The sequence below is a fragment of the Anguilla anguilla genome, chromosome 8 (genome assembly GCF_013347855.1).
Source record: "Anguilla anguilla isolate fAngAng1 chromosome 8, fAngAng1.pri, whole genome shotgun sequence".
NCBI lineage: Eukaryota > Metazoa > Chordata > Actinopteri > Anguilliformes > Anguillidae > Anguilla > Anguilla anguilla.
The window spans coordinates 1,552,682-1,579,914 of NC_049208.1; the positions used below are offsets into that span (position 1 = coordinate 1,552,682).

Below are 27,233 nucleotides of genomic sequence, written 5' to 3' on the forward strand. Positions count from 1 at the left end.
CGCCCGCAGACAGAAATCCTCAAAGTTCGCAACACTCAATCTCTGTAGAAACCTACCGGCGTTTCTTTTTAGTTTTTATTATTAATTAATATTTTTGTAATACTAACCAGGGAGAGCGGGAAGTTAAAAAAAAAAAAGCTAGACTATCGGGTATGTAGCCAAATTTATTTTATTTAATTGCGAACTTGCGTGTGTGCGCGCGCGTGTGTGAGCGCGCGTGCGTGCATGCATGCGTGTGTGTGTGTGTGTGCAGGTTGGTTTCAGTGAACAGTGCAAATAGGAGGTAGATTCGTTGTTTTTGTTTATATACGTTTTCCCTGCTATCCCCCGCGCCCCAAATCTACACTTCTTCTGTGTTTCTTAGTTTCTCCAAGTCTCGCGGACGATGGACAGCGGTGTTGTGGAAATCTTTAAGGACGACAGGTGCTTCCCGGTCCTTTCCGAGGAGTGCTCTCCGAATTCCACATGGCAGTCCGCTTCACCCGACAGTTACAACCACACAGCCAACGGCAGCTCGCCGAGCGAACCGGTGTCCCCCATCATGCCCCTCATCACGGCGGTCTATTCCGTGGTCTTCGTGGTAGGACTAGTGGGGAATTGCCTTGTAATGTATGTTATCATCAGGTAAGACATGCTTGTTTTGCAGCGAACATTAGTGCGGACTACTGAAATAGTTTAAGATACGGTTCGTAGCTAATAAAAGTCGTCAACGATAAGAGATATGAGAAGAATAATGGCAAATATGTATATAATATTTGATATATGAAAACATGTTGAATTATAACGGACAAAATAAGGCCAAATGCTAAATTCATTTTTGGAACATTGCAATATATAAAAACGTACCAAATTTTATGTGCAATTCTATGGGCGGATTTACGTTTTTCTCATTCGTATGAGAAAATATAATAGACGCCAAAATGACACAAGTTGCCCTGTGGCTTCAGTACTTCTGAAATGTGGATGCGTAAACGCCCCCCTGTGGTTACGTTAGGTAGTGGTCGGTCCCAGAAGCGAAGCTAAATTATCTCCAACCAACCGGTCATCACCACCGGTCCATTTATATTAAAACGTTGTTGTCCTTTTTTAAAAAGAATAAATATTGTATATTATTTTATAATCGTATTTAATAATTATGTAATGTAATTAGCTATATAATGTAGTAGTCATATATTTGGATAAGACTTTCATAGGGATAACGTGATATGATGATTAAGATCTATTATGAAATGGCTGAATATGCTTTTTGTGGATGTATGCAGAACCGCTTTTTTCGGCTGAACTTTTCTCAGATTGTTTTGATTTACAATCACAGTTTACTGTGTGCACAGTGGTCATTTAGCAACAGAATTTCCTGGCCACCTACAGTACAAACCTCTGTTTGCCTAATTTATAATGAAAAAGATTTTAAAATGTTTTAATTGTGTGTTCCCCATAATGTGGCCCTGGTTTTGTCTGTTGATGGCTCCCTGCCACAAATACACAGCAATACACTGGAAGGAGGGGTAGTGAGGACGTTGGCCACATTGTGGGGTCACCTCACCTACCAGGACTCCTGGCACAGTATTTCATGAAGCAGTGTTACTGAGTTAGCCGGATAACTGCGCCAACTCACAAATCTTGAACATGGACAGAAGTAAAAAGATGTGTTCCGGGTTTTACTCAGCATAGTTATCCAGCTAACTCAGTTGTCCTGCTTTGATACAGAGCTCCAGTATTAAATTATGTTTATTTAATCTGTTTTCAATTGTTTCCAGTCTATTTAGCAAATAGTGCATTTTCTATGTGAAATTGTGAGCAGTATGACATTATTCTGGGCTAAGTGGTTTGTGGACACACAAGAGCTGTCATTCAAACAAATACAACAAAAAGAAAAGAAGAAGAGTGCAGTGCATTCCCCAGTGCGTGGCTCTTGTTATGGCGCCTCCTGCTGGTCTCCCGCCGCAGGTACACGAAGATGAAAACGGCCACCAACATCTACATCTTTAACCTGGCGCTGGCGGACGCGCTGATGACCACCACCATGCCCTTCCAGAGCATGGGCAACCTGCTGGACTCCTGGCCCTTCGGCGAGGTGGTGTGCAAGGTGTGCATCTCCATCGACTACTACAACATGTTCACCAGCATCCTCACGCTCACCATGATGAGCGTGGACCGCTACGTGGCCGTGTGCCACCCCGTCACCGCGCTGGAGTTCCGCACGCCCGTCAAGGCCAAGATCGTCAACGTGGCCATCTGGGTCCTGTCCTCCGCCGCCGGGGTCCCCGCCCTGCTGCTGGGAGGCACCGAGACCGAAAACGGTGGGGAGAGGGGTGAGGGGTGGGGGGGTTGGGGGAGAGGGGTAGAGGGTGGGGTGGGCTGTTGTTTAGGGGTGGGGGTTGGGGGCAGGGGTGGGGAATTGTAAGGGTGGGGGTTGGGGGTGAGGGGTAGGGTTGGGGTGCTGTGTGAAGGGTGGGGTGGGTGTTGGGTTTGAGGGGTGAGGAGTGGGGTGGGTGTTGAGGGTGAGGGGTGGGGGCATTGGTGGGGGAGAAGAGTGGGCTGTGGGTTGGGGGTGAGGGGTGGGCTGGGTGTTGGGTTTGAGGGGTGAGGAGTGGGGTGGGTGTTGAGGGTGAGGGGTGGGGGCATTGGTGGGGGAGAAGAGTGGGCTGTGGGTTGGGGGTGAGGGGTGGGCTGGGTGTTGGGTTTGAGGGGTGAGGGGTGGGCTGGGTGTTGGGTTTGAGGGGTGAGGAGTGGGGTGGGTGTTGGGGTGCTGACACTTTCGCGTCAGTCCCATTCCAATACATTAAACTAATGAAGTCAGGGAGACGGAGAGAGCGGGTTCTGACCGCTTTGCTTCTCGCAGGGACCACGGAGTGCGCGCTGCAGTTCCCGGAGCCCTACCTGTACTGGGACACGCTGATGAAGCTGTGCGTGTTCCTGCTGGGCTTCGTGGTGCCGGTGCTGATCATCACGGTGTGCTACACGCTGATGGTGCTGCGTCTGCGCAGCGTGCGGCTGCTGTCGGGATCGCGGGAGCGGGACCGCGGCCTGCGGCGCATCACGCGCCTGGTGCTGGTGGTGGTGGCCGTGTTCGTGGTCTGCTGGACGCCCATCCACATCTTCATCCTGGCCAAGGCGCTGGGCCGCGTGCCCGAGACGCCCGGCGTCATGGCGTCCTACTTCTTCTGCGTCGCCCTGGGCTACACCAACAGCTGCCTCAACCCCGTGCTCTACGCCTTCCTGGACGAGAACTTCAAGCGCTGCTTCCGGGACTTCTGCCGCGGCCCGGGGCTGAGCTCCGAGAGGCCCAGCATCAGCCGGGGGCGGAGCACCCTCCGAGACTCCGCCCAGCAGGGAGCGGAGGCGGGGCCCTGCGCCGGTAAGCCCGTATGACTAACCGTGGAGCTGTCCTCCTTCCCCCCCCGCCATGGCCGCGACGACTCCAACGGCCTGGGAGAAACTCAGGTCACCACCGCCCTGTAGTGCCCCTGTGTGGCCTGTAGCCTCCGTTAGGTCAAAGGTTAGAGGTTAAAGGTGAAAATCCCCGCATCTCAGACCCAGAGTTCTCACTCTCTCCATCGCTGCCTAGCAACTAATCCTTCCAATGAGCACAAGGCAGCATAGCCCCTTAAAAAGGGTCACCCCTTGTTCGGAGGTCCCGTCCGAACACTCGGAAATAGCTCCCTCTCTCTCCCTCTCTCATTTCGGTCATCTGAAGTGACTGGTGATTGGCTGGATGACATTTCGGCCATATTGCTTTGGCTTGTCCATGTAGATGAAGGGCCTATTCCAATCGCTTATTTTATCCGTCCTTGTCTCCTCGGTCCTTGACTGACTCAGAAATCGATTGAGGTCCACCATCTTCAACAGAGGTGACTGAAATGTAATTTATTGTGCAATATTTCATTTAAAAAGAGAGCAAGGGTTGTCTAGATTTTTTCTGTAACTGTATAACGTCCAGTAAGTGAAAAGGGCTTGTTTTTTTTTGACAAAATCTTACTGTGTGTGGTGTGATGTCTCTCCTCTCTTACTGTTGGAGTGCAGTCATAAATCTGACTTTTAATGAGGATGTATTACAAGTATGGGGCAATGCCACATTAGAAAGGGGCATGAACATAAAAAGTTGTTAAATGTATTTGATTTTGATATGATTCCAAACTATTTTAAAGTTCTATTCTGTAACTCTATCTCAGATCTCCAACAGTAATTTGAGAGGGCCAAAGTGTCTGCCAGTTTTTGGATGTGTTCCAGCTGTTAGATGTTTTGTTTGTCACTGATTGGCTAAATTGTGACTTTAATTAAAATTGGTTGCTAATTGAAAGGAAACCACAAAACAAGTAAATGTGTAGACCGGAAAAGGAGATCCCTGGTCTACCTCAAAACCCCGCCTCCCCCCCACCACCCCTCCCTCCTTGACTATCTGTCCAGTCTGAAGTTTGCCAGATTGGTTCAGAATTTCAACCAACCCCTCAAAGAACACTCCTGGCTATGCTGCTGGTTGCACTGCAGATCCATGATACAGCCATTTTTATGTTCCCGGAATGAACAAATATTTGCGTGTGATTACCACCGCCTAATCAGGTTATGCAATGACGTCTCTCCATCCGTTTATCCGTCCATCCGTGACAGACACATCTGGAAAAGTAATGGTCAGATTGCCGTGAAATTTGCTGTGCACATTATTGTTCCCGAGAAAAAGAAACGTATTGATTTTGGTGACCCGATAACCTGTCATCTAGCGTCACCATCAGGCCAAACATATCTCAAAAAGTGATGACTGGATTGCCAAGGCTGGATTGCTGTGCACATTCATGTGAGGAGGGGCTGTTGTGCCTCAGTGAAAGTCTGAGTCGATCCTTTCTAGACTTATAAGAAAATAAAATTGTTACTTTTTTCCCTCTTTCTGGTTTTGAAATGTAAAGATGCAGTGGGGAGGTGGAACACAGTTTCTGTGTTGACATCATCTTGACTGTCACTTGTGCTTTCCTCCTGGTGTTCTACTTGTGCAGTCTCTTTTGTAACAAACATCTGTGGGGTCTAAATCATATTAATCTCTCACAAACCGGTTTTTTGGACTCTTATAACACATAATATTATTATTTCCTTTTCTATTGAACTGTTGGTATCTGTAAATGTAAATGGGGAATTCTCTCAGGGAAATTGACTGGAAATTCTAACTGACATCTCCTATAGCAGTGTTTCTCAACCCTGGTCCTGGGGACCCACTGCCCTGCATGTTTTAGATGTCTCCCTGCTCCAACACACCTGATTCAAGCTCTGCAGAAGCAGGATAACGACCCATTCATTTGAATCAGGTGTGTTGGAGCAGGGAGACATCTAGAACATGCGGGGCAGTGGGTCCCCAGGACCAGGGTTGAGAAACACTGCTCTAGAGGCTAAATATCCATGGATGCAGTGGTCTTTACAGTCTCACTGGCTGAGGTTTCAGATGGCTAGCTTGTGGGAGTTAGCATAGCTGTCAGAGAGTAGCGACTGTCTTACCTGAAAGGCATAGCTTTACACTGACATGAAAGGTGTGGCTTTACTATCACGTGTAAGATATGATTTACAGTCACCTGAAAGTTGTGGTTTACTATCATCTGCAAGCAATGGCTCATTATCACATAATTGTTGTTTTAAGTCGCAATGCTCTACTCCTCTGGTTTTTCCACTGTATAGCTTGTGTTTTCACATATTTAATTATTTTTCTTTTTTTTTTTGTAAGTCAATGAGGTAAAAAAATATAAACAACAGGATGGTGAGATTTTTTTAGAGAAAACTTTCAGATAAAACAGTAGCGATTTGAAGTTTTGTGGACTTTGTAGACAAATGCAACTTTCCCTTGTGCTGCCCAACATTGGTAATGTAGTGTAATGCTTATAGTAAGTGCCATGGTATAGGCTAAATAAACCACTCCACAGCCTGTGGTTCTCATATATAAGCGCTTGTGTGCTGGCAATTGCACACCTTGTACCACATTTCCGCCTCTGGCTTGTGTATATACATACATTTTATACAACCTTTTTTGGCCATCTGTATCAAGAGTACTGATAATTATGGGCCTGACTGTAATATTGTGAGAAACACACAATTTGTTGTTGCTTATTCATTTACTTATAGATATGCAAATATTTGCTCGTTTGCATGTTTATAAGGGTAGTTGATTGCACTCAGTCTGTGGACAATCACATGAAATAGTGGCACATGTCAATGCTATGCTGATATGAATTAATGAGCAGGTACTGGTGCCAGATGTTCATGCGCTTGTAAAGTTTTTGAACAATGTTATTGTCCTTGACCGTGATAAAAATAAATCAGCTTGTGAAATCAGTGACTTGTGACATTGCATCTGTTCTGCCGTACTGCAAATGGCTTGTGGGTTCCTACCTGTATTTATTGTATATGTTAAATATAAAATATGATTTTTAATTAACAAGCTGCCTATGCTGTCTCTTACTGTACACGTGGAATGGTTGTGTAATTTCTCTTTATTTTGTTTTGAAAGGTCACTAGCAGTGTAATATTATAATGTGTAATATGTATTCATTGTAATATTATATATCAAGAATGCTATATTTGCTCTGTTTTATCTACGCTATTCGATGTTATGCGTATCCAAAAGAAACGTATTTTGTATGCAGTCAGCAAACTTGTGAACTAATTGTTACAATGAACTGTTTACTGACCCAGAACATAAGTAAATAAATGAGAAAAAAGAGAAACCAGCTTCGTGTTTTACTTTATCTATGAAATAGTTGCACACAATGAGTTTTTGTACCGGTCAGAGTGACATTTGTTCGACTGGTTCATTTTTTACGGAAACCAAAATGTATTTTTGTATTCCGGATCATCTTTTTGTCAAAGTCAGTGCGAAGCTGTGTGACATGGAAGCTATAAAGTGTTCGGAATTTCGGTTCAACAAGCTGTGGCTGCACCCAACAGAGTGGCTCGGGCTGATGGGTGTTCACAATACGTCACGTCACAGCGACAATAAAATTACTAAAGTATTATTGAATCAAATGTTACTAACGGAGTTCCATTCTCTTGCCACTCATTGCGCTGCGCGGCACGTCAGAACGCTTCATCACCAACCAATTGGGATACTTTTTGTGACGTCATATGTGAGGCTGTTTCCGGGTGTGGGAGCGTGGATTATTGTGTTCCTGGGCAGGGATTGAATCGCGTCTTTGTGTATTTTTGGGTCCATACATTCGAGAGCCTCGGGGATTTTTCGTAGTCTATTATCAGTGAAGAAAATAATGAATCGTATTTTCGGACGGGGTAAACCAAAAGGACCACCACCAAATCTCTCCGACTGCATTGGAAATGTAAGTTGCCAGTTCGATACCGCTAACGCTAGTTAGTTTGTTAACAATTTAGCTGTCAAAATACAGACAATGCAGTGCATTGGTGTTGGCGTTAGCTGATTTTCGGTCATTTTCCGTAAAACGCTAGTTAGGCTACTTAACCAGATGCAAATCTACTATTCCCATTTAGCATAGCGTAAGCTGAATAACCATGGGAACATGTAGCAAGTTTGTAAACAGTCGTTTTAAATTGCGACATGAATCATTACTTGGGGTGGCTACGATTTTTTTCGCTAGCAGGCTAAATGGTGAAACTTAATTCTTTTGAAATGTTGTCAGCTAGTGCTAACATCAGAATAACAAGCAGGCTAGAAACATTTATCATAAACGCACAGCCTTTAATGACAAATGCTTGTACAGTTAGGCAGTGAAAAGTAAGAGGAATAAATCAGTAGCCTTTGTTCCAAACAGTTGTACAAGGGATTGTGTTCTGTATAATTTTCAGACATAACGAGCAGTTCTACTCGTGTGTGGGGTTACTAGCTAGGCTTTTATGAAAACGCTGCGTATTTGGGCTGTGTATTTCCCTGTTCATATGCGCGAACCCGTTTTACTGGTTTGCGCCTCTCATCTACGATAGCTGCAGATAATAGAAAAATGCGCGGCCTAGTCGCGCCTCGTGAACCTGCCCTGTTCCGTCATCGAGTTGATGTTTATGTTGTCGTCGCACGATGTAACGTGAAGCTCTGCTTCCGCACCATGTGAGCTAAGGCTTGTCATGCACCTGTCCTGCCCAGGTGGACGGGAGGGCGGAGTCCATCGATAAGAAGATCGCCAGGCTCGACGCGGAGCTGGTGAAGTACAAGGATCAGATGAAAAAGATGCGGGAGGGGCCGTCCAAGGTAAACCACGGCACCCGAGAGCAACATCTTACTCGAAATCGATTCCCAAAAACATACAGTAAGCAGGGGAAAAAAGCGTTCAAGTGATGTCACTGGCTTACTACGCACTGTTCTTGTGCTTAGTCATGGACAGTTGCTTCATTGGAATGAAACGGTTACATTACATTACATTACAGGCATTTAGCAGACGCTCTTATCCAGAGCGACTTACACAACTTTTTACATAGCATTTTTACATTGTATCCATTTATACAGCTGGATATATACTGAAGCAATTTCGGTTAAGTACTTTGCTCAAGGGTACAGCGGCAGTGTCCTACCCGGGAATCGAACCTGCAACCTTTTGGTCACAAGCCCAGTTTCTTACCCACTGTCCTACGGTTAAGCTTTTCTTTTTAACAGGCTGTAGGCGACGCGGTGTAAGACTATTCTTAATGACAGTGTTGATGTAAACCTTTTTTTTTTCCAGAACATGGTGAAGCAGAAGGCCATGAGGGTACTGAAGCAGAAGAGGATGTGAGTCTCTCTTATTTTGACTCGGACACATGAAACAACCCCATAGTTTCCCCCCTGGGCACATGGGAAATGTAGTTCACCCGTCTTTATACGTTGCCGCGCTGTCCTGTGTAATATGTTTACAAGCTACTCACAAGTCACCGTTGAGACAGAGGCGCGGTCAGCTCCAGGCAATGTAACACACGAGGAGCCGGCGGAAAGCCGTGGGAATGTGACACTCCCCGAGGTTCACACCCCGTAATGGCCGTCGTCGCGGTTCTGCCCTTCAGGTACGAGGGGCAGCGGGACAACCTGACGCAGCAGTCCTTCAACATGGAGCAGGCCAACTACACCATCCAGTCGCTGAAGGACACCAAGACCACGGTGAGCATCGTCAGCCGCGGTCTTACCGGTCTCAGCACCGTCTCGTTAAAATGTGAGCTGGTAGTCTGTGTAACAGCAAGAGGTGCTCGCGGTCTTATACTCGAGGCACATACTGTTGGGTTGTTTAAGCCTCGGCTTGTTGCTATGCTGGATACACTAGACTGCTGATATATGGTCAGCCTAGATAGGCCTGCTGGTCTGTTCTCCTCATTACGTGTTGTTTTTGATCTTGATGGGCTGAATGGCCCGTTCTTGTCAGTTGGAGTTCTTATGTTCTTATGTGACATAGGTACACAGCCCTCTCTGATTTGAGTATTCTCTTCAACGGCAGGGGTTCCCGAACTTGCTGAGCCCAATTAATGAGCAAATGCATATTCTGTGTCCCATCCCCATATAAAATGTAGTCCGGCATATGTTTAATAGGGATTTTAGAATATTGTTAAAACTAGTGGTGTGCATATAGGTGGATAGTGTATTATATACAGGATTTTTTTACAGTGTGATTTTGTGACCCTTCATTTGGGGGAAGTGGCACAGAGCAGCTGAACATAAGTGTGTGCTCCTGTTCCAGGTGGATGCCATGAAAATCGGTGCCAAGGAGATGAAGAAAGCTTACAAGCAAGTGAAGATTGACCAGATCGAGGTACGTGTTCTCCATGTACAGTCAGTGTTCTCATCTAGCGTTACTTCTGCCATTATTAATATTGGCTGGAAGATACTCTCGTCCAGAGTGATTTATACAGCTTACATTTTTACACACAGTCCATGTGTACAGTAGAATATTTGCTGGAGCAGTTCAGGTTTAGTATCTTGCTCAAGCGTAAATGGTAAATGGACTGCATTTATATAGCGCTTTTATCCAAAGCGCTTTACAATTGATGCCTCTCATTCGCCAGAGAAGTTAGGGGTTAGGTGTCTTGCTCAAGGACACTTCGACACGCCCAGGGCGGGGTTTGAACAGGCAACCCTCCGACTGCCAGACAATCGGTCTAACCTCCTGAGCTATGTCGCCCCGTAGAAGCGTACAATGGCATTGGGATTTCAATTCCCATTCTCTAAGTTGCGAACCAGAATCCTTAACGATGACACTACATTGACTCTGTTCAACCAATGCCACTTGTTTTTAATTGAAAACAGAATTCAGTTAAAGCATAATAATAATAATAATAATAATAATACACCCTTCATACAATTGTTGTGGCTCAACATGCACACAGAGAAATGAATTGGGTGGAATGGCATGTTCTACTTTTTGGGTGTTCTTATGTTCTACAACACAAGAATCTAGCTAAATGGCCTTATGATGGTGATGATGAGGATGATGGTGACGATGGTGGTGATTACAGATAAAGGGATGATAAAGCTGATGATGTCTGTGGGAGTGATGAAGATGCTGGCACATTGATGAGAATGATATCGGTGATGGTGTGTGATGGCATTAATGCTAGTGAAAGTGGTGATAGTGGCGATGGAGTTGATGGCATTAATGCTAGTGAAAGTGGTGATATTGGCATTGACACTGATGCAGTGAGTCTCCTTCTCTCTCTCAGGACCTGCAGGACCAGCTGGAGGACATGATGGAGGACGCCAACGAGGTGCAGGAGGCTCTGAGCCGCAGCTACGGCACGCCGGAGATCGACGAGGACGACCTGGAGGCGGGTACGTACCGCGACCGAAACGCTCCACACACTCTCCCAGAGCTGCGTGTGTGTGTGTGTGTGTGTGTGTGTGTGTGTGTGTGTGTGTGTGTGTGTGTGTGTGTGTGTGTGTGTGTGTGTGTGTGTGTGTGTGTGTGTGTGTGTGTGTGTGTGTGTGTGTGCTGCTCGCCATTGTAGTTCCACATCAGTATCTATCTGATGGTTGTGATTCTTAATCGTGTGTGTGTGTGTGTGTGTGCGCGTGTGTGTACATGTTGCATGTGTGTGTGTGTTGCATGTGTGTGTGTGTGTTGCGTGTGCATGTGTATGTGTTGCGTGTGCGTGTGTGTGTTGCGTGTGCGTGTGTGTTGCGTGTGCGTGTGTGTGTGTGTGTGTATGCGTGTGTGTGTGTATTCGTGCGCGCGTGTCCCCTCAGAGCTGGACGCGCTGGGTGATGAGCTCTTATTGGACGAGGACAGCTCTTACCTAGACGAAGCCTCTTCTGCTCCCTCCATTCCAGAGGGCGTGCCCAGCGAAATCAAAACCAACAAGGTACAGACCACACCCACGGGCCTGTCCGTCAAAGCACTGACCACACCCACGGGCCTGTCCGTCAAAGCACTGACCACACCCACGGGCCTGTCAGTCAAAGCACTGACCACACCCACGGGCCTGTCAGTCAAAGCACTGACCACACCCACGGGCCTGTCAGTCAAAGCACTGACCACACCCACGGGCCTGTCAGTCAAAGCACTGACCACACCCACGGGCCTGTCCGTCAAAGCGCTGACCACACCCACATTATCATCAGTGAAAGCACTGGCTATATCCAGTAAACCCTCAATAATGTTTATGTACAAAATATGTTTGTCATGTATAACCATTACAAGAGCAACAACACAGTTCACATCCAAAAACCAACTATATCTGTCAACTGCAGTATGCTTTTGTGCCATTGTAAGAATTGAACAGTAGATGGCGATGTTGTTTTTTCCTATCGCTGTAATGACTTAAGTATACAGGTAGATAATGCAATATGGGCACAGTATCTGGGAGTTCCGCCATGAGTAAGAAACAAAGATTGTTGCAGACAAATAAAGAAGCTCCAGTTTCTGCTGTGCTTGTTCAGAAATTAATGTGTTTCGTGGTTGTTTTCCAGGATGGCGTTTTGGTGGATGAATTCGGCCTCCCACAGATCCCGGCCACATAAGATGCTCATTAGAGGCGACACTTTGAACACTTTTTTTTAAAGATGTAAAATAACATTTATATATGAAAATGGCAAGAATGTGGCCTGTACGCAGTCAAACGTTGAATTTGAAGTGACAGGTGTGAAGCATTGAAGCTGGTTTTTTTTTTTCTCGTTTATTTCTGTTCATGGTGCTGCCATGCTAGCAAATGCTCTCTTTAGCCTGTTTCGATTGATCCAACTCCTTAACATAGTATTTAACAGTGAACAGTGACCTGAAAAGCAAGCTGTTGTGTTGAAGATTATAAGGTCTGGATAGTGACTTGATACACATTTTAAAGACCCTCAAAATGTGGCCTGCCTTTTCCTCTGTAAAATAACTCTATGTATCCCATTTGAAATGAATATAATAAAGTACATTTTAAATTAGTCTGGGTAGAGTTTGTGGTGCTTTTAATAGAATGTTAAAGGGGTTTTGCTTTTTTATGGGCTTGAAAGCACAGCTTGCTCAATACACCTCTGGAGTTTTTTTTTGTTTTGTTTTTTTTAAAACTATTTTGACATGCTGCCTATGATAGATGATTTTAACTACAGTAATAATCCAAGCATGTTTTATTCACTTTCACAGCACCTGTTTAGGCATACATATATGGGCAAATATAAAACTGTTACAATATAATGTATAATACATTGCTGTGAAATACGTTGAAAGCATTGCAATATCTGAAATTGTAAATAGTTTGTGTATTTGCATAATTAGTCCAGCTGTATATTGTAAAGCATTTCAATATGTTTTCTGGTCTTAATATATATATTCCTATATACTTCAGTACCTTCTATTTTTAATTCAGGCATAGATATACAGGCTGGGATACAGAATTGCATTAATGTTGTTATCTGATGTGGAGAGACTGCACACATTCCTTCAGAAAAAAAAGATAAAATAAGTTTTTAGACATATTTACTAGTGAATTTGTCCACAAAAACAGGCATTTTTGCCAGCGCTGGTATGTAAATAAGAAGAATATATGAATTGCAATTTTAAACTACAGCTCTGTATCCACCGTAGGGGACCCGCATTGGCACATATTAACACACACAGGTCACCACTGGAATCATCCACTTGGCTGTTCTCTTCAGCAATATCAATGGAAGAAATCAGATCTTCATAGTTATTTGTCCAATGTCTGTGCATAATTTTGTGTTCTTTTCTGCTATACAGTGATTGATGTCTCTATATTGTGTTGCCAAGACGACAGCTTTGGTTTCTGTTACTTCTGTCACTACAGGCAATGTCTCATTTTTTTTCTTGACGAACAAGAGATAAACCACACCACTGCCAAGTGTACTTTCAGTAAGAGAATAGCTTTACCTGTTCTGTGATTTACATGGTAAAGGTCTGATTTGGTTTGGTCTGGCACACATATTTCAGGATTCTGCACATCTTGGACATTACAATGAGGTGTTCGACAACGATCTAAGGCTGAAATGTTCATGCCATCACTAAAACAGGTATTTGTATTTTTATTCATTTATTTCTATTAATATAATTCTATGGTGTGTGTGTGTTTGTGTGTGTGCACTCCGAAATGCACTTGTCCATACACCATTGTAATCCTTTCCAGAACAACTTTTATATGTTTATTTTACTTATATTATTGTGTTTACAATGCTATTTTTCCTTAAAAATAAAATAAATAAATAAATAAAAATAAAAAATAAAAAACCTAGCCACACTTTTTCATTTAACATCGATGTCCCTAAACAAATATGAAATTACATACTGAATGTACTACCCTTATTTAAATGTTTTTTATGAATGAGATCAAATTCTCATTTCGGCGATTTGTACGGACGTTTTCCGGTGTGCGCAGGAAGTGAGAGCCGCTGCGCTTCCGGTACATTAGACATGGCCGAGAATACAATAACAGTGACCGTTGCCTACGGTAAAGTTTTTCTGTGGTTTTCCTTGCTTAGTTTCCGTATTTTTACGTCTTTATGCAAACAAAACATATTGACTTCGACATAGTTTTTGCATAACGTAGGTTACTCCCGTATGTTAAGTTATAATTTCGATTCGATTGTCTGGTTGTGCAAACCAAGTTGACCGCGAGTTCGTTCTTGTGCAAAATGTCTTTTTTTGTTGGCTAACGTGAGAGACTCGATCTTTTTGAAGTAGCGACAATGCTCGTCTGTGTAGTGTGTTGGAGGTGGGAATGTTTAGCGATGATCGTGTTCACATACCTTTCGTACTGTCGCAGGCACAGCCAAGCACAGCATCACACTGGCGGGGAAGGACGGGGCTGAGCCGGTGTTGAAAGATCTGTCAGAAACGCTCGCCGAAATGACCGGCGTCCCCATACCGTCGCAGAAAATCATTTTCAAAGGTGAGTTGCAAGCTGGCTTTTTTGCGATGACAAATTTGTATTGATCTGTGCGGAAAGTGGAGCGAATTTGGTCACGTATTTCTAGGCTAGTGTGCTGGGCGGATTAGCTAGTTGAGGCTACCAACTTGGATTCATGCACGCTAACACGAAGTTTGGACCTCGGTCTTACTGTTTATTTCCCGGTTGGACACGGGGCTGAGCAGTTAGCGTTTGTTTGGGTCTCTTAACTTTAGGCGCGATCTAATTTGCACAAGTTTGCATTTGTTGAATCCGTTGGTCGTTCCGTTTGCGCTCTCTGCAGGAAAGTCACTACGGGAGATGGATTCAGCCCTATCCAGCTTTGGCGTGAAGCAGGGCTGTAAACTAATGATGATAGGAAAAAGGGTGAGTCCATTAATTTGTCAAGCCCTTTCATTACAGTGGGAGAAAGGTAACTTAATATGTTGCTATATTGTTATTGATTCATAATGTTTGCATGTTATTTTATGTCTGCGTGTTGAACGGGTTGTTTTAGATACCCAATTACTTTGTATTTTCGTGGTTAATGTTAAAAGCCAAATTAAGCAAAGTCTGTTATCTTCGTACTAAACTTCAGTACAAATACGTAGTCCTCAGAACGGTTAACTCAGATCCCAGAAAAGCAGATGTACACGTGTGTGTGGTTATAATCGGGGTTAAATTCTCTGACGTTGTGCTCCTGTTCCCCACGACAGAACAGCCCAGAAGAGGAGGTGGAGCTTAAGAAGCTGAAGGACATTGAGAAGTCCGTGGATCTGACGGCCAAGAAGCTGGAGAAAGTGGATGGAGAGCTGACTGGGTTAAGGAACGTGAGTGCAGTATTTATTCTCTTTAAAAAAAATTAAAAAAAAATTTGGGAGGCCTATTTAGAACTGGCAGTTGCGCAAGACTTTGGTCTGTGCTATACCATCTGCAGCTGAAGCTGTGTGATCCTCTGATGAGTCCCTGAGCCAGGGAATATTTTCCACACAGTGTACTGTGAGAGATGGTTCTGTGAGAGATCTGGTGCTGTGTGCAGGTGGGGCCACACAGTGTACTGTGAGAGAGTTTGTGCTGTGAGAGATGGTTCTGTGAGAGATCTGGTGCTGTGTGCAGGTGGGGCCACACAGTGTACTGTGAGAGAGATGGTTCTGTGAGAGAGATGGTGCTGATGTGTGCTCTTCGATTGGCTGATGTGTGTAACAGGGCTCTCTGTGATTGGTGGACGCGTGTAACTGGGCTCTCTGTGATTGGTGGACACGTGTAACGGGGCTCTGTGATTGACTGCTGGGCCGTGTCTCAGGGCTTCCTGGCGAAGGACCTGCAGGCCGAGGCTCTGAGCAAACTGGACCAGAGAGTGAAGGCGGCAGCCGAGCAGTTCATGAAGATCCTGGAGCAGATGGACACCATGGTAATGCACCCGTTTTTGGGCAGGGACAACCACAATGATTGACAGTTATTTGACATAGTTTGAGAGACTCGTATGCAGAACGATTTACATGTTTTGAACTTCAGTGTGACAGTTCAGTTTCTCACAAAGGGAAGGAGTGTTTCAGAGGGTGTGTTCAAACCCCTTCTGAAATGATTCTCCATTTCAGACCTTCCCAGAAAACTTCAGCGACTGCAGAATGAAGAAGAAGGGACTGGTCAAAACAGTTCAGGTGAGGGAACACCTTGGGAATCACGAGCCTGCAGGACCGGAAGGGCTGCAGTGTCTGCTGCTGTTCAGTGTGTGTAATTTAACCCTTTGAAGAGTAGGTTTTTTGGAATGGTTTATTTATTTATTTATTTATTAAGAATGCTAAGTCAGTGTTCTAGAACTCCACTGCTTTCAGTTACCAGTAGCGATTGTGACATCAGCATTAGAATGTTCAGTTAAGAGCATTCTAAACACATATTTGTGACCTCACATCTTAAAGGGTTAAGTCATTGGAGTTAAAACTGCAGACACTGCAACCCTCCAGGACTGTAGCTAAACCTGCAGACACTGCAACCCTCCAGGACTGTAGTTAAACCGGAGTTTGGTGAAGACTGAGCTCCCTGGTCTGGAGAAAAGCTGCTTTTGTGCGTAACCCTGCAGTCAGAGGGCACTCCGATCTTCACGCCTGTTCTTGCGTTGTGCTTTTGCAGGATTTCCTCGCTCAGTGTGACCGGATCGAGGCAGGGATCTCAGACCATCTGGCCAAGATACAGTCCAAGAACCTCGCCCTGGCCGACTGAGGAAGAGTGTGATAAGGAAGACCTCCCTCTCCCCTCCCCGTGGTCCCCAATCCACTGCTCTGTGAGCAGAGCTAAATAGAGACTGGTGCTCTGGGTTCGAGCAGCTTATTTATCTGACTGCAGGAAAAACCCTTAATATATTTTTATGGAAATTACTATTTAAAACCATCTCCAAAAAAAAACACCGTAACAAAGATAGCACCACCAAGATATTCTTGGACAGTGGAAAGACAGTGTGTGGTCCTCTTTTTTTTTTTGTTGTTGTTGTCTTGCACTGACATATTGACAGATTGTGTGACTGATCACAGAACTCCCCTGTGTTTGTGTGTTTTAGCTGTGTGGGCAACGTGTCAGTTTGGCCTTTTGTTCTGAGTAATGTACCTGCAAATAATAATGTGCCCTCTTTTTTTTTTTTGATGTTAGGACTGTAAGCGTGCATGACGTCACACATTAAGTTGTGTGATGTCATAAATAAGGAATCGGCAGTGTTCCGCAGGAAAGCCGTCTGTGCTGAACTGGCTCCGCCCCATTTCATCCTGTAATCAGCTGTCCATTTGAACGCCTGAAAGGGGAACTACACCCTAATCTGATGTTACTTTATTTTACTGATCTGTCCACTTCTGAATTGCGGCTGACCAGATGCTTTACTTGGGAAGTCCTGCGTGTGGAACAGGCCAGTGACTGCTGTGTGTGTGACTGCAGCACTGAGAGGGTGTGACTGCTGGTGTGAAATATGTCGCTCAGCCTAGTTCTCCAAGGCCAGAGGAGATGGAGATCTGTCAGACAGGCCTGCTGTACAGTAAACTCTTTTTCTTTCTTCTCAGAATCACGTTTTCAGTGGACAGATCAGATTTACCATCGACGGTTGATTTTGGGGGGGGGGGGGTGCAGTTTTTAATTTGGCAAGACGGTGCAGCAGAGGTTGTGGTTGTGGCACATGCTCAGTGCACCCTTCCCCAAATCTCCTCTCCTCGGGTGTTAGGAGTGCCCAAACCCCGAACCCTGTACCCCACTTTGCCACAGCTGATCTCAGGGTGCATTGTGGGGGCCAGTCTGTTACGAGATCTCATCCCAACTTCTGGTCATAATTAAGCCCTATTCCAGTCAGTCGTGTGATCTGACACGTTTGCCACGTCACCAGCAACAGCTGCAGACTTTACTGTGGTTCTGGTATCCGGGTGAACCAGCCCTTGGGTACTCAGCCGTTTAGAAATAATTGGTTCTGAATAATTGTTTGGAACAAAAGCCGGCATACAGGCATGGACCCTCCTGTACTGGAGTTTTGTTCTGTTAACTGAACCAGCCTTGATAAAGCTCCATGTGTTATTTAAAGAGGAGCCTCCCCATCATGATGACCTCCGACCCCAGGATTTCACACGTATTCTGAACGAAAGGAATGTTGGAGAGATCAGCGCCAGGTCCATTGCTGTACCTTCAGGGTAGTGTGCAATATTCCCCTGCTGTCTGTGTGCACTGTTGTGTCCGAGTGATTCACTATTAAAGGCCTTCTCTGAGGGGTGGCTGTACAGTACCGTGTGTGTGTGGCTTCACTTTAATCTTCCAATCAGAGCAGAGATCTAACTCCAGTCCCAGAGCAGGGATCTCAAACTCCAGCCCTGGAGCAGGAATCTCTTAACTCCAGGACTGGAGCAGCACCAGAACCAGCAAAGAATCCGATCTGCACATCCACACAGGTCAGATCCAGAGAAACGGAAGCGAATGTGATTTGAATGCTACAAATGAAGGCAGTGAACGGAAGTACTCCAATGTGGTTACAATGATGACTGACGATTCAGGTTTATTTACCAGTACCAGTAAGTTAATGTGGACCATCAATCAAAAAAAGAAACCCTTTCCCCTCCCTCCCCACTTTAAACCATTAGAGCTTTTTTTTAAAAAAAAAAACAGGTCAAAATGAATGGCTTGGGTTGATAGCACTTTATTTCAAAATTTATCGGTTACAAAATGTAAAAGTCCAGCTAAACCAGGTCATGAGATCAACAGTCAGTTTTATTTATTTATTCATGAGTTTCCTTCATATTTTCCCTTTTCTGTTTTCACATTCAGGAATGGGGTTCACATACACAGCACGCACACACACACACACCCTGCCTTCTGCTCCCGAGACCCGGTGACGTTTCTTTTAAACTCAGTGTTACTTCATGTTTTTAAATATGATTGACGGGTGAAACTTCAAAAACCGGACAGGAGGAGCAGAGAGGCCAAGTTATCTTTTTACCTCAGGAGTTCCACAGTGGCGCCATTTTGTTTAGCATCCCCCCCCCCCCTTCCCAAACCTCGTTCTGTGCGTGGTGTTCTAATAGGTAAGAACCTGGATGAGCACGATGTGTCTGACCGTAAAGAGGAGGAGAGGGGGTGGGGAGGTGTTTTAATTTCTCCGCCCCCGCGCTAGGCTAGTCGTCCTTGTCCTTGGCGCCATGCTTCAGGATCCGGGTGAAGGCCACGTAGTTGAAGTTGCCCTTCTTGTCGATGGGCGCCTCCCGGAAGAGCTCGTCCACCTCCTCGTCCGTGAAGCGGTCGCCCATGGTGGTCAGCAGCTCCCGCAGGTAGTCCTCCTGGATCACACCTGGGGAGACACGCACGCACACACACACGTATGCGCACACACGCGTGCACACAAACACACACGCATCAGGTCACCTGGGCAGGTTACGGGACATCCCGTATCAACAGAGCGTTCTGTTTCTGGTTCTACAGCAAAGCACGGCTACGGCCACAGATCTGTCCTTGGCCATAAAGTCATTATGATTGTTTTTTTTTTTTTTTTTTTGGGAGGGTGGTTACATAATCGTTCCCAGCGCGAGGGCGTTCCTAGGCCCATCTCGTGGGGGGGGGGGGCAGGGGGGGTAGATCCAGGCGCACTCACCTGTGCCCTCCTCGTCGAAGCAGGCGAAGGCGTTCCGGATGACGTCCTCCGGGTCGGTGCCGTTGAGCTTCTCGCCGAACATGGTGAGGAACATGGTGAAGTTGATGGGGCCGGGGGCCTCGTTCATCATGGCCTCCAGGTACTCGTCTGTGGGGTTCTTACCTGTGGGACACAGAGGCAAATATCCCTTCACCTGCCACGACGTGTTGTGATCACTTAACAGGAGTGGCGTAAAACATACCTAGATGCAGGGTAACAGAATGCTAACCTTGCTAGCTAGCCAGTTAAACTGGCGTTTTTGAAGCTCACTTCCTGGTCTTGTTGAGAGACGTATATCACTAGCGCCACTAGCACAGTGGCTCCAGTGTAGGGGTTTCAGCCACCCGTTTCAATGCAAGTCAATGGTAACAATGCGGCAAAAATACGAAGTCTATGCTGTTTATGCTATTTGGACAAGACGGAAATACTTTTTGGACGAATCAGGGACAGTTTGCATCACTGCCGAGTCGCTGTCTCACGCACTTAGTGGACGACCCTGACTTTGCCACAAACTGCACTTCCCGGGCTTCAAAACCCTTTTCACCAAGCCCATGGAGAGTCAATGGGTGACGTCACAGAGACTTGGTCCATATTTGTCCCCACAGCCTATGCTCCGCCCCCTCTCCCAGCTCACCCAGCGAGGCCAGCATGTCGTGCAGGTCCTCCTTGTCGATGAAGCCGTCGCGGTTCTGGTCGATCATGTTGAAGGCCTCCTTGAACTCCTGGATCTGCGACTGGTCGAACATGGCGAAGACGTTGGAAGTGGCCCTCTGGGGCCTCTTCTTCGTGGTCTTCCCCTTCGCCCGTTTACTCGACATTTTGGCTCTTCCGTTTTACCTAGAGAGGTTTTTAATAGGATTGGATTTTATTTTAGGGTTAAAATAAATGCTTTGTGCATAAAATGCATTTATACTTCAGCCCAGAAGGGAGTCTTTAAAAACATTTTTTAAAAACACTATGAAAACATAAGTTACAAAAATACCAACATTTATGAGTCAAGCATTTAAAATCAAATCACAGTGGCAAAATTCAACAAAAAAAATATAGCCTACACACTGAGAATAGCAAATATCCTGACAACAGCAAGTACTGTCCATCAGACTGGTAATGTGGTCAGTCAGGTGTATGCAAATTTGGAGGATTAATAAAGGATTTATGTCCGTGTAAGAACATAAGGCCTAATGGCAAGAGGCGGCCATTCAGCCCATCGAGGCTCGCCATTTTGCCTCCCATCTGGACCAGGGACCTCACACTCCAGGGCCTGTCAATCATTTCAGCTCTCCTTATAATCAAATGGTAAATGGTAAATGGACTGCATTTATATAGCGCTTTTATCCAAAGCGCTTTACAATTGATGCCTCTCATTCGCCAGAGCAGTTGGGAGTTAGGGGTTAGGTGTCTTGCTCAAGGACACTTCGACATGCCCAGGGCGGGGTTTGAACCGGCAACCCTCCGACTGCCAGCCAATCGGTCTTACCTCCTGAGCTATGTCACCCCCAATCAGCAGCAAATGCAGGGCATGGAAAAGAGGTGTGGGTTTTTTTTTAGCCAATTGGTGAGCTACATTAAGCTCTGCTGAAATGGGAACCAGCAGAGGCCGCCTGCAGGCCTCCCAGACTGGAGAATGAGATTCTGTGCATCTAAAGGGCATCCAGCACATAGCAGCAAGCCTGGACTTCGGCAAGAGTCCACACCAACTATATGGGCTGGGAACACGTTTCATAAATTAACATGATGAATTAACCATTTAGATAATCTGAAAACTGTGCTTGGGAATAATTTACTACCTAAAATATTTTTTATTGCAGGTGGGCCCACACTTGTAGAATGCTGTAACCACAGGGAAACAGGAAAGCATTATGCCAACAGGAGGAGTGATCTACACCCCCAAAACCGCATTCAGCACTGAAATAAGGAAGCCACAGCGAAATCGGGACTGTTGCCAGCTGTACCCCAGGCTGTGGAACCAGGACATCCCCGTTTAACACCACATCACACAGTGCACAGGTGCTGACACACCTGCAGCGTTAAACCGGTAAGAGGGGACAGCCTTTCCGAGCAAAAATCTACACGTGCACGCAAAATGCGCTGACGTCATCAAAAATGACCTCATAACCGCACACAGCAATAGCAACGGGAATTAATCAGACACAAGAAAACAAGCAAAACAGAAATCTAGTTTCGCACTCAAATGAAAAGGTTACCTCATAAACCAAAGGACGTCTGAGCTAATATGCTAGGAGTCATTAGTCTAGTACAGTTAACTCCTAAAATAAAGGAAAAACTTGAGTAAAGGAGGAATGTAAAGTACTCTGAAAGCAGATGATTCCTCGCAGGTGTGGTCTCTGATTTAATTAACCACTCAAACATCGCAGCACCCAGGTTGTGCATGCAAATTCTAGGGAAACCCAGCAGCCCATTATTTTGACTATCGTGCCTAAAAGAAAACATCTCAGCGACTCCGAACGAGGGATGTTTGTTTGGCGACATTTGGCTGGAGCTTCGGCGACTAAAGACTGCGGATCTGGTCGATGTTTCACGAGGAACAGTGGCTAAGGTGATGTTTGCACGTCAAAGATAACAACCTTAACCGGGGGCAACTGAGGTCTTCGACCGTGATGTCCGTAAATTAGTTTAGCGATGTATGGCAAAACTGATAAGCGACTCTTAATTAACTGCAAATATCAACCTGGTCCCCGAGCAAACATTTTCGTCATGAACAATCGATCAAGAACTTTACAGAGAGTCACTATTGTTTGCGTTTCACCTTTATATTAGCAGTTACCTGTACGTCGCTTGTACATCTACATCACCATTTTAAACGGCGAATTATAGGCTGCCATTCGTCGTTAACACAAGCGAGCTACACTGCAGAAACGCTTTCTCCTTGACAAGCCTTCGTGAAATTCATCAGCTGGTTAGTAACTTGGCCAACGCTGCCTGGTTCAGCGGTGCAGCGAGTCAAACCAGTCAGCCCATTCCGTAGACGGCAAGCCCATTCAAGGCACCGAGCCCGCGGGGCAGACATAATTAGATGCTAGCTCACTAATCCCGTCTGGTCATCGCCGATGCAAGAACACGGACAATTATAGAACGATTACTACATATGCACGTGATCACATATCTAGTTGCACTGTCAGGTACCTAGGTAACCAAGCAGGATTCTCTATAAATTATTTGACACTCATAAACACCCATGGTGAGGTTAAAATGAAGTGTTAGCCGACCGGCTACACAACAACATCAATATCCCAATTACCGTTAGGCCCGTTACCTCCACATCATACATCAACCACAGTTCTGAAATTGTGATATCGTTACACAATTGACAGCTTTAAGATCACAGACTTAGAGGAAATACGCAGTCTCGTTAACAAAATGTTCAAACCTTCGTGACACGTACCTGATACCCGACACAGGACAAGTTTATCGAGGACAGATCCCTGCCTTTTCAATAGAGCCCTAAACTTCCGGTTACGGCCTGGAACAAACCATGATTAACAGTGTCGGGGGTCAAGGACACTAATAACATTGTCAAATATTAATCGTACTGTGAAAAATGTACTATAAATATTTTGTAATACTATATTTTGACGAGTTGGTGTACTATAAAGAGTAATTCTGGCTATTCAAATAACTCAAATTACCTATCTTTTCATGGTCTGTTGGTTTGGTCCTCTATGTCCCACCTATCCAGTGAACCGTGCTAACAGCTGTACATCCAGGATCAGTTTTTCCCAATGAACAGCTCATTGGTTTTTCCCACCTCTCGCTATGACTCTATACTACACGATTCTCGTTATGATTCATTTAGCATTTTGAGAGAAGATCCCATCTACACCCGAGTGACCCCTTTGCTTGGGAGGATGGATCAACGTTGTCAGATGTACGCAGATTAACGCATCTAGAATGTGATATCAAATGACAACAGGTGAGTCCTATCCAGTGAGTAATAGGGATATCATTGAGCATCATTCCACTTCTATATTCCCCACCCCCTTTTTAAAGGTTATCAACAGACTTTAAAAAACCAAATAGTGAGGTTTAGCAAAAAGGTCCTGCTTTTACAGTCACCTGTGCAATAGTATGGCTCAATCAGATGGTTGCCTGAACAAACTGAGACAATTACAGTTCTTGGGACTGGATGAGAGCTTATTTTCAATGGCCAGTTTAGGTCTTGGAAGCAAGGTTTGTAAACTCCTATCCAATCAGTGATTTAACACACGCACTAAAACACAAAAAATGAAAATAAATGTAAAAATTGCGGCACAACCTCAGACAACTGAATATTTCAAGTTGATTGCACTTTTTCCCTATTATAAATTACTTCTTAGAATATAAGATCCCTGCAAAGATCATTTTCAGATAGGGTACAGATGCAAAACACAGAAAACTAGGAAATTTGCTTTGTGTTGCCACTAGAGGGAAGCAAAACTCTTTCCCGAATTTGGAATTGAGCACTGCTTTTCATTTAGCTCATTTATGCCACAGAGCTGACCCTGCAGATATAGTTCTAATTCTCTCCCACCACCAGCACTGTCACAAACCCAACACAGGACCAGTGACGTTGTCCGGCATATGGCAGAAGTGCAGTGTTATGGGCGGGGAATTGTGTTTTGTAAGTCAGAGGTTGCAGATTTTGTTCCCAGATGGGGCAGTGCGGTTCTACCCCTGAGCAATGTACTAACCAAGTTCGACTCTAACACTGACGTTATAAGCGTTATGAGATACTCTTGTCCAGATAGATTTACATTTACTGTACGTACAATCCATTTATATACCTGGATATATTTACTGAAGCAATTCTATTTAAGTACCTTGCTCAAGGGTACAACAGTAGAGCCCCATTAAATATTTAGGTCAGGGCTGCCCAACCCTGTTTCGGGAGATCTACTGTCCTGTAGATTTTCATTTCAATCCTAACTTGGCATTGTTAATTAACTATTAATTAGCAGCTGCTCTAGCTGTTGAATGGTGTGCTTTGTTAGGGTTGGAATGAAATCCTACACGACGGTAGATCTCCAGGAGCAGGGTTGGGCAGCCCTGCTCTAGCTGTTGAATGTGATGTGCTTTGTTAGGTTTGCTGCAGACTGTATGCTTCTGAATGCATCCTCAAGAATACCTGCTGTTTTGTAAATTAAGGTATTATTATTTTTTAAATTATTATTATTATTATAATGCCTCTGGGGTGGGGGTTGTGCACCCCTGATTGAAGCTCTCAGTGAGACAGGGTGGTGAGGACTTGGGGGAGTGGGGTGGGGGGGTTCGGGGGTGTGGGGGGGCGGGGTGCTGTCAGGGGGACAGTGACGAGGGGCAGACAGATGTCACTGAAATGAGGGCCGGGAGTCCAGGGCTCACTTTATTTTGGTGACGTGGGGGTGGAGGTGGGGGGGGGGACTGGTACATGTAAGGCACCAAAAATATGTGTTACCTCCTCCACTACCAACCCCCCCCCCCCCCCCCACCCCCCCACCCACCAGCAGTCTCCATGGAGCAGTTAAACAGCACCTTGGAAGTATGGGGGGGGTGGGGTGGGGTGTTTTGGAGGATTTCAGATGGCTGTCCTATATGATCAGGCCCTGTATTTATGAACCTTCTCAGAGTAGGGTTGCTGGTCTGAGATCACACTTATTTGACATAATGAACTTTAGTCATGTAGTTGCTTGCAAAATGGCTGCAGTCCACTGAAAATTTGGACTGTCACACACGTTTTTCCCGGTATTCCGAACAAAATTATTTTTTCGTACAATTGCGCATTTTTGGTTAGTGTGTTTTTCTGAACATTTCTGATGGAATCTGAAAGATCAGGTGTGACACAGATTCTGTAAGATATGATCTGTCACAGTCACTCTGAACTCTGGGACGCACAGATTATCTGAGGTCAGGTCTTTATGACGGCAATCCTTAAATCTGGAACACAGAAATGATGTAAATCTGCTCTACCACACCATTCCCTACGGAGACTATTAACTGTCAGGTTTGTGACATTCACATTCAGCGCTAAAAGGTTCTCAGATCTTATTGGAACATGGAAATGTCCAAGAAGGTGGTACAATGGAGTCTAACAACCATTCCTTCAGTGTCTGTGGCATTTACCTCCTGGCCAATGGGAGACCAGGTCAGGCTGGGAATTATTTCACATCACATTCCTGAGGAGTTCCCTGCCATTGAGCATTGAGTTTTATGAGCACAATGAATGAACTATCATTCCAAAAGTTAGGAAACAATTTAATGGCCAGGTAACAGTCAGGGTGAGATTTCATTGGTTTACCCCCCAATTCGATGAACCTTATTGGTGTGTGTGTGGTAGAAAATACATCTTATTCGTCACAATTTTGTCCTTTCACAAGTACCAACAGATTTAAAAACAAAATGTGTGTTTATATCAACCAATGATTAGGCGACTATACAATGGAACCAATTCTGACGCTCCTCAACGAGCTAATCTCGGGATTATTCAATTGCACCTCACCACAACAAAACAAACATTTTGAGATCCAAAAGATTTTTTTTTTCATTCTCTACAGTAAGTGTGTCTGAGTAGGTGACTTGAGCTTCCCTTTCTCCTTGGCGGCTATATTTAACGGGGTCTCCTTCCATAAAAGGTCGCGACTGTGTCCCCGACATTCTGCCGAGTGGCCGCGTTATTTTTGCCCCGCGGAGCAGAATCCTGTCTGCCGCTCCGCTGCCTCGCGCCGCTTTGCCCGGATTCGCTCGTAGTTGCCTGCTTTTGGAATTATTCATATCGCTTCATTTTTTTTCTTTTTTTCCCACAAGTTGGTATCGTTTCTGTTTTGGTAAGTGGCAAGGCGCAAGTGAAAGTCAACTCAAAATGTTTATTTTTTCCTTGTGAAATGGATGCTATGTCGTTAGCGTTACATTATTATATTACAGTCACGATTATTATTTGCATGTTTACGATTTTAAGTTATTTGAGGATTAACAATAACTGCTGCATTTAAAACTGCCTGCTAATCTTTTTTGGCTGTGTGGTGTGACATGTAGAAGCTAAGTGCATTTACGAGGAAGTTTTTCATTATCCATTGTTCTGTCAAACAGGACGAAACTTGATTTCTGACCTACGGGTTACTGTTTAAGTAGGTTTTTATGTACCAACATTGCACCAGGCAAAATACATAAACCTTTACACAGACTCTATCTCAACAGCAGTTCCTCCACATTATTTTAGCATTTGTCATTTGGCAGTGTAACTCATGTGAAGACATTTGTAACTCAGTTTTAATTTTGCAAATATAAATTGAGACCAGATGTGAAAGTTCAGATAGAAGAGTAGAAGAGTTTCTCCACGAACCTCACCAAACCTGCTGAGAAACAGCTGAACTTTTCTTTACTGTGCAAATCTAATTTAGCATTTACCATTACACCGCGGATTGGAGACAGGAAAATGATTCATAGTTCCCTTGGAAGCGTTTGTGTTTGAAGACGAACGCTGTGGTCAGTAATTGGTTGCTAATGACAAACGCTCTGAAAAGCCTCCCTTTCCAGTCTGGACGACAACGGCTGGAAATATCCACTTGAAGGATTATATGTTTTAGAAAGAACAGGGTTTTTTCCTTTGAGATTTTGGGGGTAAGATTCAGCCCCTGTGCAGCTGAGCTGAAAACCAAAAATAAGGACTCGCTGTGTTTCCATGGATGAGCAAACAATACATGATTGGCAGAGTTTTCTACCAATAAGCTGCATTTATTCAGAGGCTAACAAATGCAATGGAGCCTGTCACTGAGGTTTGTGAAGGGTGTAGGCCTACCTAACTCTGACCACCTGTCGGAAGAGATGCCCCATGTGACCA

The 27,233-nt window shown here is 44.9% G+C and overlaps 5 protein-coding genes across 9 annotated transcripts in view; 4 read left to right on the forward strand and 1 right to left on the reverse strand.

Annotated features, from left to right (window-relative positions):
- The first annotated feature begins 218 nt into the window (after positions 1 to 218).
- LOC118233158 (delta-type opioid receptor-like) lies at positions 219 to 5,197 on the forward strand. Its single transcript, XM_035428541.1, has 3 exons — positions 219 to 624; positions 1,948 to 2,300; positions 2,843 to 5,197. The coding sequence occupies exons 1-3, from the start codon at positions 386 to 388 to the stop codon at positions 3,370 to 3,372; spliced, it is 1,122 nt and encodes a 373-aa protein (XP_035284432.1). The 5' UTR covers positions 219 to 385; the 3' UTR covers positions 3,373 to 5,197.
- Positions 5,198 to 7,099: 1,902 nt separating this feature from the next.
- On the forward strand, positions 7,100 to 12,322 carry LOC118232919 (charged multivesicular body protein 5-like). The gene is made up of 8 exons (XM_035428166.1): positions 7,100 to 7,307; positions 8,084 to 8,188; positions 8,658 to 8,704; positions 8,974 to 9,067; positions 9,639 to 9,710; positions 10,618 to 10,726; positions 11,141 to 11,256; positions 11,864 to 12,322. The coding sequence occupies exons 1-8, from the start codon at positions 7,239 to 7,241 to the stop codon at positions 11,912 to 11,914; spliced, it is 663 nt and encodes a 220-aa protein (XP_035284057.1). The 5' UTR covers positions 7,100 to 7,238; the 3' UTR covers positions 11,915 to 12,322.
- A 1,409-nt stretch (positions 12,323 to 13,731) lies between these two features.
- bag1 (BCL2 associated athanogene 1) lies at positions 13,732 to 18,028 on the forward strand. The gene is made up of 7 exons (XM_035427847.1): positions 13,732 to 13,839; positions 14,155 to 14,280; positions 14,582 to 14,664; positions 14,994 to 15,107; positions 15,581 to 15,688; positions 15,876 to 15,938; positions 16,408 to 18,028. Exons 1-7 carry the CDS (start codon positions 13,803 to 13,805, stop codon positions 16,495 to 16,497), a joined length of 621 nt encoding a protein of 206 aa, XP_035283738.1. The 5' UTR covers positions 13,732 to 13,802; the 3' UTR covers positions 16,498 to 18,028.
- A 392-nt stretch (positions 18,029 to 18,420) lies between these two features.
- myl12.2 (myosin, light chain 12, genome duplicate 2) lies at positions 18,421 to 22,969 on the reverse strand. The gene is made up of 4 exons (XM_035430434.1): positions 22,827 to 22,969; positions 20,058 to 20,260; positions 19,385 to 19,546; positions 18,421 to 19,084 (listed from the first exon to the last, which is right to left on the reverse strand). Exons 2-4 carry the CDS (start codon positions 20,239 to 20,241, stop codon positions 18,912 to 18,914), a joined length of 519 nt encoding a protein of 172 aa, XP_035286325.1. The 5' UTR covers positions 20,242 to 20,260; positions 22,827 to 22,969; the 3' UTR covers positions 18,421 to 18,911.
- myom1a (myomesin 1a (skelemin)) overlaps positions 21,893 to 27,233 on the forward strand; it is a 34,237-nt gene continuing 28,896 nt past the window's right edge. For 2 of the 5 annotated variants that reach the window (XM_035430429.1, XM_035430432.1), the window contains exon 1: positions 26,060 to 26,220. Coding sequence is in view for 1 of the 5 variants with exons in the window: in XM_035430430.1 (XP_035286321.1) it covers positions 21,955 to 21,980 (26 nt within the window). In the remaining 4 variants the exon portion in view is untranslated. Of the gene's footprint in view, positions 21,981 to 23,237; positions 23,355 to 26,058; positions 26,221 to 27,233 lie in introns of those variants that run through there. The other 3 variants (XM_035430431.1, XM_035430430.1, XM_035430428.1) reach the window with 3 other exon arrangements.

Coding starts and splice junctions, on each gene's coding strand:
- LOC118233158 (XM_035428541.1), top strand. CDS start 386: ATGGACAGCGGTGTTGTGGAAATCTTTAAGGACGACAGGTGCTTCCCG. Junction 625..1,947: donor GTAATGTATGTTATCATCAG/GTAAGACATGCT, acceptor CTCCCGCCGCAG/GTACACGAAGATGAAAACGG. Junction 2,301..2,842: donor AGGCACCGAGACCGAAAACG/GTGGGGAGAGGG, acceptor TGCTTCTCGCAG/GGACCACGGAGTGCGCGCTG.
- LOC118232919 (XM_035428166.1), top strand. CDS start 7,239: ATGAATCGTATTTTCGGACGGGGTAAACCAAAAGGACCACCACCAAAT. Junction 7,308..8,083: donor TCTCCGACTGCATTGGAAAT/GTAAGTTGCCAG, acceptor TGTCCTGCCCAG/GTGGACGGGAGGGCGGAGTC. Junction 8,189..8,657: donor TGCGGGAGGGGCCGTCCAAG/GTAAACCACGGC, acceptor TTTTTTTTCCAG/AACATGGTGAAGCAGAAGGC.
- bag1 (XM_035427847.1), top strand. CDS start 13,803: ATGGCCGAGAATACAATAACAGTGACCGTTGCCTACG. Junction 15,108..15,580: donor AGCTGACTGGGTTAAGGAAC/GTGAGTGCAGTA, acceptor GCCGTGTCTCAG/GGCTTCCTGGCGAAGGACCT. Junction 15,689..15,875: donor TGGAGCAGATGGACACCATG/GTAATGCACCCG, acceptor TCTCCATTTCAG/ACCTTCCCAGAAAACTTCAG.
- myl12.2 (XM_035430434.1), bottom strand. CDS start 20,241: ATGTCGAGTAAACGGGCGAAGGGGAAGACCACGAAGAAGAGGCCCCAG. Junction 19,547..20,057: donor CGACATGCTGGCCTCGCTGG/GTGAGCTGGGAG, acceptor TGTGTCCCACAG/GTAAGAACCCCACAGACGAG. Junction 19,085..19,384: donor CTTCGACGAGGAGGGCACAG/GTGAGTGCGCCT, acceptor GTGTCTCCCCAG/GTGTGATCCAGGAGGACTAC.